The 13,945-nt window shown below is 37.7% G+C and overlaps 2 protein-coding genes across 3 annotated transcripts in view; one reads left to right on the forward strand and one right to left on the reverse strand.

Moving 5' to 3' along the window:
• Nucleotides 1-2,427, reverse strand: part of OTUD6B (OTU deubiquitinase 6B) — a 73,539-nt gene extending 71,112 nt beyond the window's left edge. Inside the window, exon 1 of the mRNA XM_056823334.1 lies at nucleotides 2,317-2,427. The gene's annotated coding sequence lies outside the window, so the exon portion shown is untranslated. The remainder of the gene's footprint in view (nucleotides 1-2,316) is intronic.
• Nucleotides 2,428-2,507: 80 nt separating this feature from the next.
• The window catches only part of PIP4P2 (phosphatidylinositol-4,5-bisphosphate 4-phosphatase 2), a 101,194-nt gene continuing 89,756 nt past the window's right edge, over nucleotides 2,508-13,945 (forward strand). The window contains exon 1 of one of the 2 annotated variants that reach the window (XM_001368656.4): nucleotides 2,508-2,863. In XM_001368656.4, the coding sequence (XP_001368693.1) occupies nucleotides 2,758-2,863 (106 nt within the window). In that variant the 5' untranslated portion in view covers nucleotides 2,508-2,757. The remainder of the gene's footprint in view (nucleotides 2,864-13,945) is intronic. The other variant, XM_007488085.3, reaches the window with a different exon arrangement.

Genomic DNA, 13,945 nt, shown 5'->3' on the forward strand with positions numbered 1-13,945 from the left:
GAAAATCCAGGAGGGTATTTCATCTATGATCCTAATTCTCATCTCATCTTTTGAAGTAAGGCAGGAATATATCACACAGAGACTGTGATTATCATACAGTACTGTCATCATCAAATATGAATGATACATAATGCAGGGATCAGAAATGGGAAGGGATATGTTACAAAAGAGAAAATCCTCCTGCTATGTACTACATTGAACATGGTCTTGGGAGCTTAGCATTATGCAGTGAAGAAACCAAATACTTGTGATTCAGGTGAGACCACAGCATGAGCCAGTCTGAAGAAAATTCAAGACCTCTCACAAACATTTGGTGAGTACCCACTGAATGTTAGGCCAAACAGGTCATTTGGCAAGACTTTGTAGTAGAGTACCTGATAACCTGTGATCAATTGCATGCTTTTCCGCTGAGGCCCAGTCTAGAGAGGTGATCATTAATGACTTGGTCAAAGGGTGATGAACTTGTCAACCACAGCTGATCTCAAGGACCAGCTGGATCAGGTCAAGGAGGGTTCTGGTCTGAGGCTGGAGGATGTACTCCCACCAGTGAAATCACCAGCTATTGACATATTAATATATTTGCTATGGTGAGACAAAACAATGTCCTAGAGTCATAAGCTATTTAAGTTCCTGTTAGTAGTGGTAAGGACGCTATTTCACACAGGGTAAACATGAGATCAAAGAAAACTATGACTGAACTTCCTTACCTGTTGGTACATCTTCTATTATTTTCCTGATCTTTTGAGTCTGAAATCTGCTGCTTTATATATCTGAAAATAATATAAGGCAGTTTCTGAAAAATGAATTCAAAATTGTTATTCCTATTATAAGGCATGGTAAAGGGGATAAAATTCCCATTGGTGGTGAAGAAAAAACCCACAGTGATGAAATTATGGATCCTAAAAGTAATCCTTGAAAAAAGTGAATATAAAGAAGTTAATTAAACATAGTTATTCAATGTGGCAGTGATTGAGTTGAGTGTTAAACCCTAGAATTTCACTTTCAGCTCATGCCTTCCATATTTTTTTCTGACATGAGAACTTACTTAAGAGATTCTTGTGTATTGGGTCTAATGCATCCCCATTTCACTGGTGCAAACAGCTATTTCATTAGCACACAACAGAAAATATTATTCTTTTTATTTTCCCTTAGGAATTATATCTGCTGTTTAGGTGGGTATCCAGGCAGAAAGAGTAATAATTGATACCACATGTCCTTAGCCAGCCAAATAAACATTTTTCTTGAAGTAATGTGTAAAGTAGTTTCAAACAACAAAAGGTTGGCTTTCCTTATACCCTTTCAAATTTACTGTAAGGAGGTGCTGGCTGCCTTTTTGTCCTGTCTTTCTCATGTGACTGTGTATCTTTAGTTTCAGGGATTGACTCACCAAGTCAAATTCCATATTACATTTTTAACAAGTCTTTGATTTGTGTATTTCTATCATTTTCTCAATTCTATTTCAATTCTATTAGGTGTCTGGCACTGAGCAATGTCCTGAGGCTACAAAGACAAATAAATATAAACATCCCCTGTACTTAAGAGACTTGTGCTCTATTTTTTTACTATCAAATAATAAAAAACTATTAAAACTAGAAATCAAGTCTAAGCTTTTACCCACTAATTTACAAGTGTTTATTTTAAAACATTTAAGTGCCTACTGCCAGACCAATACACACACTGTGATACATGAGTACACAAAGAAAGGTAAAAAGTTCTTGATCTCAAGGAGCTCACAGCCGAACTGAAGGAAATAACATACAAACAACTAGGTACAACAAGATACACAGTATACAGGATAAATTGGAAATAATCAATAGAGGGAAGATATAAGAATTGAGAGGGATCCAAGAAAGGGTTAGAAAATGGGATATTATCTGGGCCTTGAAGGAAGCCAAGAAAGTCAAAAGGAGGATGGAGATGAGCTTTCATTCATCAGTTCCACAAAAATTATGTGAATATGAAGACCTTGTGTTATTCTAAAACCTCATTACTGTGTATGTACCAGTGACATCACACGCCAGATTCAGAATAAAGAAAAAGAAGATGCAATCAATCATAGAGAGCTTTAAATGACATCCAAAAGAACCCAGAAAGAAACACCATTCCTACATAAAATATGTTTTAAAAACAAACAAAAAAGAATCCTCAGTCCTCTCATTGATAAAAGAAAGTTTCACATTTTTTTAAAAGAACTAATTGAGAAAGTAAAGAGAATAGATCCGGGATTAAACTTTTTCCTTAGAGTTGCCCTTGGTTTGTTAGCCAAAATTACTTTGCTCTCTCCAGTAAGAGCTTGATAATGTTAACTCTGCTTACCTTAGTTCTCCAGTTATCTCGAGTCAAGGGGAAAGACTACTTTTTTTTTTCTCCTCCCTTCTACCTCTTCTCCAGTAGATCTTCCATTTCTCCTCTTTCATTCAGTAAACTTAAGATGCATTGAGGGCAGAGTCTGAGCCATCCTGCTCTCCCCGCCCATTTCCCGCTCCATCCCTAATTGTTCTTAGCCCAGGCGCCCGCTCCAGCTTCCCCTGCTTCTCTCAAGCTCTTCCTCCCCCTTGGATTCTAAAAGCCTTTCCCCTCCCCCTCCCTCGGTCCCTCACTCTCCCTGCCTCCTCCCCCCTCTCGCCTTGTGACACATCCTGGGCTCTCTCCCTCTCAACAGCAGTAGCCGGTACAGCGGGAGCAGCAGCTTCAGCAGCTGAGGCGGCAGCCGCTGGCGCCTCAACCTCTCTTCCCAGCTGAGCTTCTGCTGCAGTCATGGCTGCTGATGGAGTGGATGAACGCTCTCCTTTGCTGTCAGCATCCCATTCTGGAAATGTCACTCCGACCGCCCCACCGTATTTGCAGGAAAACAGCCCCCGAGGTAAGGCAAGCTAGGCTGCTTTCTGCTTTGCAAGGAAAAGACTGGAATCCTGGAAACCTAAGAGCTTGGGCTCTGAGAGCAAAACCTCTCTCTTGGGCTTGGTGAGGGAGGTTTGAAGAGGGGGGAGGAAGAAGAAGAGGAAAAGGAGGAGGAGGAGGAGGGGAGGTGGGGGAAGCAACGATATTTATTGTGCCTTCCAAAGCCGGGGACTCTTTCAGTTACATTGCATTGCAGGGCTTTTCTTTTGTGCATATTATACAAGTACTTTGTACTTAGGAGAGAAAAAAAAAAGAACTGAAATATATTTCCTGAGTGAGACTTTGCTTTTTTGCATGAGCCGTAAGTGTACTAAAACTGGTGTGCAAATCTTCCATAATCATTCACAAATCCTTTAGTGGTGCTATGAAACAGGGACTGCTGCTCACCTTGATATCTGCCCTTGAAAGGGCTTAGCTAGGAAAAATATGCAGTATGTCTTGATTTTCGTTGGAACCACCTCCCTACCGCCTCTTAACCATCCACCCACTGCCTTGGTGAATCAGGGATTTCCTTTACTGAAAGGGATTGTTTCATACAACCAAAGTAGGAAGATGTTTGGGTTAGTGTGTATCTGCAGTTTCAGTTTTCACGTAGTAAGGAAAACATATGCTTCTTTGGTCCTTAGAAGTGATAGCTTTGGGTGTGTGGGAAGGGGGAGCAACCACAGTTTGATAACTGAAGACATCATGTGTTTTTTGCACACCTGGGTGATAGGAAAATAACTTCGCAAAAGGGACCTCATGCATCCGAAGAACCAGGTTAAAGTGTCAACATTTCCATCCTCTTCCTAATCAATTAATCATATAATATTAATGTTATATTATGTCATGAATAAATCATAAATAATTTGATGTGGGTTTTTTTGCAGTGGGGGAGATCAAAATGTTTTTTTTAGTTATCACCTTTACAACAGGAGGGATGTGAGAAGATAGGTAGGTTATTTTCACTTCAATGAAGTGAAAGGAGAGGATCATATTTTACCTTAAGAAACAACCCCAAGTGAGAAAGACTTGATCAGCTGGCAATTGCTAATATAGCTTAAATACTGTATTCCATTTGGCTTGATTGCATTTTGGAGGAAGTATAGAGAGCCTTAGGATACCACAGGGCAGTGCTTTTGAAAAGAAGGGCAGGTCCTGTTTCTGGTAACACTTAACTTTTTCTTTTTAGTTCTAGTGTGAAATAGGAGCAGCTGCAGAGCAGGTTGAACTCGTCTGATTAAAAGGCTCATTTAACACATTATAGCTTGAAAGGTGACCATCTAAACTGCAAATCCTTATTCTATTAGAAACAGGACAATGAAAAAAAAAGTTCAGCATTGTAAAACTCAGGGTGAGGGGTGGGACCAATGATGCAAGATGGAATAGACATAAAAGAAGACCAATTTGTTTTTGCTGATCAAGAAAAAATGCTTATATCCATAGATACTAGGTGGTGAAATTTCCCTTCTTGGCCAAGTTCAATATTAATATTTTTATTCTTGTTACAAATTGGCTGGACTGAGGTTGAAAAATGTCAGTAGAAGGTTCAACTTAATAAGCTTCCTCATTTGAGGGAGTATATTGGAGTCTGAACTTGCAAGTTTTTGTCCTGTATTATATGTTCTATTATCTTTGTGACACAATTTTTGGATTATTGAAAATGATCAAGTGGTACATCATTCCTAAAATGATAGAGATCATGAAGCCTCAGAGGCTGCATAGAAATAATACTTGTCAAAGTTTTTACCTTGTGTCCCAAATATCAGTATAATTTTTAAGCTTAAGTACTTTAATCATTAAGATTTCAGGGACATACTAGATAGTGTTTTAAAGTTTGTAAATGCCTTACAAACTTCAACTACTCCATAAACCTGTAGATACTATAGGTCTTATCCCCATGTTTATACAGACCAGGAAAATGAGGTTTAGAGAATTTGAAGTTGTAACACTCTGCCCCTAAGTCTCAAAAATAGGATTCTAATTCCTATCTTCTAACTTCAAGTCCAACCCTTATTCTCGATACACTAAATACAGCAGGAGTTTTAGTTTGGCCACTAACTCTCTGGAAACTTGGAATATTAAATTTAGGAAACAGAATCGAGGGAAAGGAGATTTTTTTCACCCTTTAAGCACTATGTGTCAGAGCATAAACAAAATGAAATATGGTAATTTTATGGGGTTAAATGTCTAGGGATTGGAAAAGATAGATGATGAATTAAGATGTACTTTTCCTTATTAACTAGCTTTAAAACAGTTTAGAAGGGTTTTCTTAGTAATTAAAACATTCTTATCAACATTAAACAATTTGGATAATATAGTTCTAATACAAAAGAAAGGCTTTAAAACACTATAACTCATATATGGTTTGATTTAACTCAGCAAGGCTAGGTCTAGTTGTTACCATTTTGAATTATTGTGGCAGTCAAAATAATTTAGCCTGAAGTAGTGGAATTAAACTCATCTGAAGCTAGTATTACTAATGCCAACTTTTGGTTTTGATCCTGCTTCCATTTACTTTTGAGCTGGCTTCCTGTTAATAAAAGCAAATAATCGGTGAAGAGAGAGGGTAAAAAAGATATCTCGTTGTTCATGCCTCCTATAGGAAGATACTGAATATGAAATCCCACCTAACTGAGACTCAGCATTTTAGGTTGAAAGTCATTGGAGTGTTTATTTTGAGACAGGTTATTAATAATGTAGAGGGCATGAATCAATGAGAGTAGGTTTAAAACCAGAGAGAATTATCTTTGGCTTCAGTGACAATCTAATTCCAACTTTAGGTGGTATGACTGGAGAACTCTCTACCAAGTCTGTATTGAGTATCTGTTCAGATCTTCCCCTTACAGGGGTCCTATGGCTTTAACATTCTTTGGGTCTGTCTGAAGTAATAGTAATGAAATGGGAAGTCAGTTTTGAGCTCATTTGGAATGAGAGTTGAGTTCCATGATCCAGATTTATTTAGTAAATGTATTAATAAATTTATAGTGTTATAGGTAAGGTAAAATTTCATTCATAGACTCATAGCATTAGAGGTGGAAAGAATAAGGCTTTGAAGAATTCTAGCATTATCTTTATTTTAGAGATAAAAAGAAAACAAGACATGAAGTATGTAGCAAAGTACAACATAGGTACTCTATGCTGGGGTTCAGGGTTTGAAACCAGATCCTTTCATTCCAAATACAATTATGTTTTTATAGCACTTTTCTTTTTGTCATAAAAAGTTTATCTTTAGAGTTATCTAACTATCTACCTGCTGACTTTAGGAATAAATGTTTAGATATCCATTCATAGGCAGCTAAAGAGTGCAGTGATTAGAGTCTATAAATTTAAGACCAACCTGAATTAAAATTTGACTTCAGATACTTCCTAGCTGTGTAATCATGGGCAAATTCATTTCCTATTGCTTGCCTCAATTTCCTTAATTGAAAATGAGGGTAATAATAGCACCTACTTCCCAGGATTGTTGTGAGGATCAATGAGATATTTCAGTTCCTTGCACATTTTAGACATTTAAACAGTGCTTTTCCTCCCTTTTCTTCCTTCACTGATATTCCTAAGAAAATGTTAGACATTGTAACATAGAGGAGTTTTTAAACTGTTTATGTTTTTAGAAACAATTTGATTTTATATACTAGTTTTTATTAAGAGCTTTCCAATAATTTTTCATTTGAATCCAGAGGTGACAGAAAATAAACTTTTATTTTAACTATAAAACTTATGTTGAAATAATTTCACTTTCATCTCATAATAAAAGATTCTGGTAAAGCTGTTAAAAAATTCTCTATGGTCCCTTTGTTTCACATTTTTATTTTTGAAAACTGATGTTGAGGAAGTGGTTTGTTTTCTTTTTCATTGACTAGTAAGCTCCATGACTTTTTAGAGAAAACAAAATAATATTTCACACATAATATTCTCTTTGAAAATCTGCCACATTAAATAATGATTCCATTATGTTGTATGAATAGAAAAATTGAGACAGAGAAATTTTCTTGCATATAAGGTCATATATTAAGAGTAAGAAAACTTAAAACAGTGTTCTGTTGCTGAAACAACTACTAGATGGTAGAGTGAACAGAATACTAAATTTGAGTTGGGAAGATTCAACTTCCAATTTTGCCTCAGACACTGACTGTGTAACCCTGGGTAAGTCACTTAACTTCTCTTTGCCTTAGTTTCCTTATCTGTAAAATGGGGATAATAAATAGCTTCTACCTTTTTAGGGTTATTGTAAGGATCAATAAGATAATTTTAAAATGCATACTATTGTGTCTGGCATGTAATAGGCACTTAATAATTATTTATTGATTGATTCTTATTAAATACTGTACTAACCATCTAACCTTGTCTATAATGGCATCTGTAATCAGTCAGTAAATATGTTATAAATTCCTACTATGTGCTAAACTCTGAGAGGATCAAAGAAAGGCAAAAGATAGTCTTAGAGATCTCATAGTCTGATGGGGAAACTAATTAGACTGTGGACTCTGAGGGCAGAGACTGTCTTTTATCTATTTTTTTATATGCCAAATGCTGAGAACAGTGCCTGAAACTTAGTATGCCTTAATAAATATTTTTTGACTGACTACTGACTGACACATAAACAATTATGTAAAACTGGATATGTAAAATAGAGATAATCAACTGTTATAGTAAGGATCTAATGAGATAATATAGGTAAAATTCATTGTAAACCTTTAGGTCTTATACAAATTCCAGAAATTACAATGATGATGATGATGACTGACAGGTGGTATTAATAAGGAAAATGATGACCTCAGATCAAATTCTAACTCTTCTAATTAGATTTATGTGATTCTAGGCCTCAATTTCTTCATTTGTAGAGTGAGGATGTTAGAATATGTGATTTCTAAAGTTCTTTTTAGCTCTAAATCTTTTGATGCTTTGATCACTTCCTCTGAGTAATGCCATTTGTCTTCATCTTGGCACTATGAAATATATTTTTATTAGCATTTATGTATATCAGAGTATAGCAAATCCTTTTCCTTTTCAAATTATAATTCATTCACATTCCGTTTATATCTTATGTCTTAGGCTCCATGTTTCTTCAAGCCTAGTTAGGATTCTTATACCTCCTTTTAATTTATGTCAACATGTTTCTTAACATTTGACTGAAAAGATTGAGTATATTGGGAGATGAAGTGATCTGCTCCCAATCACTGCAAACTTTTTTTTTAAGGAACCTCACTCTTTACATCTAAGACTATTTCATCAAATTTATAGTTAAAATGATAAAGAATCTTAAAACCAAAGACACACCTAGAAATTGGCATGTAAAGATAATGGTGTAGGTTGTCAAAGTACTAAATTGGAAATTGTCCAAATAAAACTCTCATATCTACACTTTGGAGAAAATCAGATAGGCTTGTACTTGGATCCTCTTTTCTGCTCTAAATTTATGCACTCACTAATAGGTGTTTGATTTATTAAGACTTCATTTCTTCTGATATGTACTAGGGAGAGATCTCTCTTCTGCTAGTCTCCTTTTGGGGAGAAAGGTGCTGTTTCCTTGAGGGCTGAGTTTGTCCTGCTAGAGTAGTTTTCTAGGACACCTTTCTGCTCCCATTGATGTTGTCAACCTCTCCAACCCTAGTGATATTCTTAAAGAGAGCTTCTCCTTTTCTAGTGGCAAACAAATAATTGTTGATAAGAAGAAGAGATAAAAGTTTGATTCCTTACTTTTAAGAGACAGCCTGGTAGATGATAGAGTGTTGGACTTGTAGCACTCTAGAAGACCTACAAGTTTAAATCTTGCCCTAAATACTTAACTAGCTATTTGGCCCTTGGAAAGTCACTTGACCTTAGTTTGCTCCACTTTCTTCAACTATGAAATGGGGATAATAATAGCACTTACTGTCTTAAAAAAATAAAAAGAAGGAAGGGATGTAGCTCCAAAGGGAGGCTTGGGCTTTCTGTATGGAGAGAGTGGGGGAGAGAGGAGAACCCCCCTTTCACAAAATGGGGTTTGGGGAGACAGGAGATGTAACAGGTAGGCTCAGAGAGAAGAGAGGGGGTTTGAAGATTTTCCCCCTTCTGCCTTCCCTCCTTAGCTAAAGCTGCTCTCCCCATTTTACTCTTGTCCCTCTTGTCCCCCCTCCACTACTTGAGACCAAAAGATCTCTCCTTGATCTGTTCATTCACACTGAGCTTGGGGAATAGGTAACTTTTAATGTCAACGCAATCAGGTAATACAAAAGGAATAACAGGCAGGGAAGAATGGGAAAAGTAAAGTGGGAAAAGGGGGTCCCTGTCTCTATCTAAACCCTTTTCCTCCCTCCTCAAGTTTGGGGGGAACTCAGGCCTTGGCAGCCTGAGCCCCCTGAGAGAAAGTCAGGTTGACTCACCCCTGGGCAACAGGAGTTGAGGTAAAGTCTGCTCAGGTTTCTCTTCAGAAAGTCCCTTCATTTGGGAAATGTTGGGAGGAAAGATTTCCAGTCACCAGCAGGATAAATGGGTAACCCTCAAGAGAAAGTCTTTACCACCTTCTCTCTGATGTCTCAAGATGGAGAGACCCTCACTGCTCTCCAGCCAGAGTCTTCTCTCCTTAGGAAATCCACTCCTGGGGTCCTTCTCCGTTGAGGTGATCAATTTCACATACTCTTCAGTCTGGCACTTCTTCTTTAGTGCCAGCCTCTATCACAAATCCTCCATTTCCTGTTGTTCTCCGGGTGCCACCCCGACCCAAGCCAGTTACTTATCTTCTATTTCTATTCTAATCTATCTATGCTACTTATTGTTCCCATTTAACCTCCCCCCTCCCAAAATAATAAATCTTATCCTAATCTGTCTATTTGCTAATCTAAATTCCTATCTTATGCTGAGACTGAGTTGTGGGAAGAGGGTTAGGATTATGTACCAACAAAATTTTTACAATATAACAATTTCTTAATACAAAAGTCATTCCTATAGCAATCAATATAAAATTTAAATGTAAGTAAAATTGAACTATCCTATGTCTTATATAATGCTAATTCCAATGTAACAATTCATAACATTTATAGGTGTGTATATATATATATATATATATTAACTTGTATCTAATGAAATCTGATTTATTCTGTCCCTATGTTATCTCTCTAATTACAATATTCCCTTTTCTACCCTAAACTTCTCTGTCCCTGTCTATTAACGGTTAGTATTTTAACTCTCCTTTCTATCTATATTACTGGATTAGATCATTATTATGCTATACATATATACATATCTGCTTATTTTTACACATTTACATATGTCACATATTATTTAAATACACATATACATATATATCTTCAGGTAGTAGAGATTTATTTACAGATATATAATTCATGAGCTGTCCTTATTTACGGAACAGCCCTTAATGTCAATGTGAAATTTGTTCATGTTTTAGTTATGTTGTGGTGGATGCATATTTATTCCAATGTATATGTGGATGTACTTCCCTATATGTGAAGTTAATGTGATTGGCAATTAATCTTATGTGACCTATTTTCCCGAAGTTCATTCCCCATAATGTCTTTGATTCAAAGTTCTTTCCAGTTGCCCGTGTATCTTCCATCCTTTGGTGTTGCTTGAAGTTTGTCACAGGTCCGGGGTGCCTTCTCCTTTACAGGATACATACTTGCCTGTCATCTCACCTTGAAGGATGATCTCAGGTATCCAGAACTACAGGATCATGTGTGTGTGTAAGATTAATGTGTGAGTGCATGTAAGAGTGAATATTTTGATGAATGTGGGTGAAACTTTATATTGGATGTTTGTGCCATCCTCATGAGTGAAAGTAAGATTTTCTTTTTTATGTAATGAAAGTAGGTAACTTTCATAATGTGTGATTGTAAGGGAGATTATTCTATTCCTATGTGGTTGATCGTAGAGGTTAATGCTATTTTAGTCTAGGCTTGAGATTGAAATTTGTATATAGGGTTAATAATTCTAAAGTATTCTAAATCCACCCAAATAAACTCCCAGGTTCCATAAGGAATGGTTTCTCCTGTGTTTCACAGGTTACATTATTCTTCCCTGATCTAACTAACCCAAATTTATACTATCTGTCTTGGACATTTATTCTATTTTGGTTTCACTGTCTCTGTTCAGTGTCTCTATTTCTTCTTGTGTGATTTTGTTGGATTCATGGGCTCTATTGTGATATCAAATGAATACTACATTCTTCGACATTTATATGGTGGTTGAAGAATTAGGGGTATTGAGGAATACAGGATACCTCCAATTTTTTATATTAATAGGTAATGTCATTTTTGTACTCCTCAGCACTGTGTTTAGAGATGCTAACATACAAAAATTAATTGAAGCTGCAGTTCAGAAAAACACTCAAAAAATTGAGGATAAAATGCAAGCCCAATTAGAAGATCTAAAATGTTTCTTACAGGATCAATGGGCAAACATCCACCCTACCAGAAACAGACCTGTTTCAGAACCTTTGAATGAGGAAATTTCCTTCCCTGACATAGAGATGGAAAACACCTTTCCTATAGCTCAGTTAGACTGCTTCTCTTGTGTAGTGAAAATTTTAACTGAATTTAATCCCCAAAACCCTGCCCCTGCAATCCCAGTTTCTCATGTTCCCTCTCCTACAGAAAACCAAATTCCAGCCCAAAGGAAATCTCATCCTCTTAGAGAAATTTGTCCTAGTCAAACTGACCCACAGGTACAAAATTCAACTAGAGGCCTGTTTCTTCTGAGAGAAGTACCTGAAATAGGACGGAATGGGGATGCGGTGACTTTAAGATACAAGATACTGTTTACTCCCCAAGAAATAAATGAATTTACATGAAATATCCTCACATATGAACAAGATCCCTTTGTGGTTGCTAGACTGTGATATTGAAATCACTTTAAAAGACTGATATATATTAATTTATGATCGCCAAGGAATTCAGCTATGTAATTCCCTAAATGAAACACTCAAGTCAGAATGGAGTTTATGGTGGTTTAATCACAATGGGAGTAAGAAAAGGGAGAGGGAGAGAAGGAGAGAGGAGGAAAGGGAAAGAGGTTAACTCAACCTTCTGGCAGAGCCAGAGGGAGTTTAGGCCTGGAAGGCCAAGGTAGAAAGGAGAATCAGTCCTTGACTCACGTGACTGATCTGAAGGAAGCTGTCTGCGGGCCTCCTCCCTGCTCAAACTCCTAGCATGAACTGCCACCCAGCTCTGTCCACAGGAAGTGAGTGAATTCCAGAGGCTGCTTTCTATGTCACTTCCTCTGCCTCACAAGTGCCAATGGTGGCTCAAGCTTGACTTAGGACAGCCCAGGTGGGCAGTTAGTCATCTCTGATTTGTCATTGACTAGCACATGCCCGTGCAGCATGGGTGTACACAATTTTTTGGGTGCTAGACCAAGCAAGATGGAGATTCCAAAACTCACACTATGTTTATTTATCAAGGGTTGTTCTTGGGGAGTCTGTGTTTGAATGGATTCTTGGGCTGCCATTAAGTTGTCTTTCGGTATGTTATCATGGGCATAGTGATGTTTAACGTGAGATGTGTGAAGCCAAGAATCTTTTGCCACTTCTTTGATCAATGTAGGAGTGGTGAGAGCTACATCATATGGACCAATCCATCTGGGCTCTGTGGATTTGTCTTTGGCAAAATGTTTTACATATACTTTGTCCCCTGATCTTATGGTATGTAATGAGAAATTTAGTGGAACCCTTTGCACTAGTAGTCCCAGCCTTTTCAGTTCCTCCAGCCTATTTTGTATCTGTATCAGATAGGTGTGTAACTGGCAATCACCTCCCAGCATGGAAAGATAAGATGGTTTAGCGGTCATTCCCATCCATACTGGCTGTCCATCTCATATGAGGAAATATGTAAGTCTCCTAGGGTTGTTATGAGGATCAAGTAAGATAATATTTTTAAGGTGCTTAGAGTAGTTCCTGGCACATAATAGGCACTTATTAAGTACTCATTTTCTTCCTTCCACCCTTCTCAACCTTCCCTCCTTCCCTCATTTTCCCCCTCCTGTCCCCCTTCCCTTCTTCCTTCCCTTCTTCCTTCCTTTCTTCCTGTAGAGTTCACAGAAAGTATGACTACACCTATTAAAGATTGTTTAATAATATTATTGGGGTGTATGGGGTGCTCAGGGAGGGGTAGTATCTCTGGTATGGAGGGCTTGTCGTGCTCTCCTAGGGCAGCTCTCCAGCCTCTGACCCCCATCTGACACTCAGCTCTCACTTGTGACTCCCAGTAGCTGCTAGCATGTGGCAGCGGCCACACCCCGGGCAACCGCTTCAACAGGCCGGCTAAACTTTGTGAGGGTAGCCATCGGGTCGTCGACCCCTGGTGAACTAGGGCTTTGCTCACCCAGCATGTGAAGACTGCTTTGGCTGAACAGGAGGAAGAAACCAATAAGAAGGTTCAACGGCTGAGAGGGCGACGCAGCAAAGCACTGTGTAGTGCTTAAGGTGTGTTGGAGCACAAAAGACAACACGGCCATCTAATGCAGCTGAGGAAGTCTCCAGGTGTAACAATTTTTCGTGCCACTGGACCCAGGCTTCCAACACCGAGAGAGTGGGACTGTCTCTGTGTATTGACTTTTCCACTTAAATCTCCTTCAAGCACAAGTGTCTTTGTGCACACTCATCTACATCACAGATGAAAGCGCACAAAGACAATTGTCATCCTCAGTTACCGAGAGACTACTACTACTACTACTACTACTACTACTACTACTACTACTACTACTACTACTACTACTAATATTATTAATATTATTAGAGACAGCTTGGCATATTGGAAAGAGCAATTAACTCAGAGTCAGGAAGACCTTGTTTCAAGTTCTACCTCCAATACCTCCTTTCTGTGACAAGTCATTTAATCTGCTTGAACTTTAGGCAACTTCCTAAGACTATGTAAGATGTAGAACGTTTGCTGATCTACAATGGTAGAGAGTTTTCCTCCCTTGATATTTCCTATACCAGGGGAAAAATACTCTCTAAATTAAAACTATAAATGATCACATATTACTATATATTAAGTGATATAAGTACAAATACTCTTTATTCAATAAAAATATTTGCAACCAAAGGATGTTAGCACTTGGAGGTGCTTTT

This window comes from Monodelphis domestica, chromosome 3, assembly GCF_027887165.1.
Source record: "Monodelphis domestica isolate mMonDom1 chromosome 3, mMonDom1.pri, whole genome shotgun sequence".
Lineage (NCBI taxonomy): Eukaryota > Metazoa > Chordata > Mammalia > Didelphimorphia > Didelphidae > Monodelphis > Monodelphis domestica.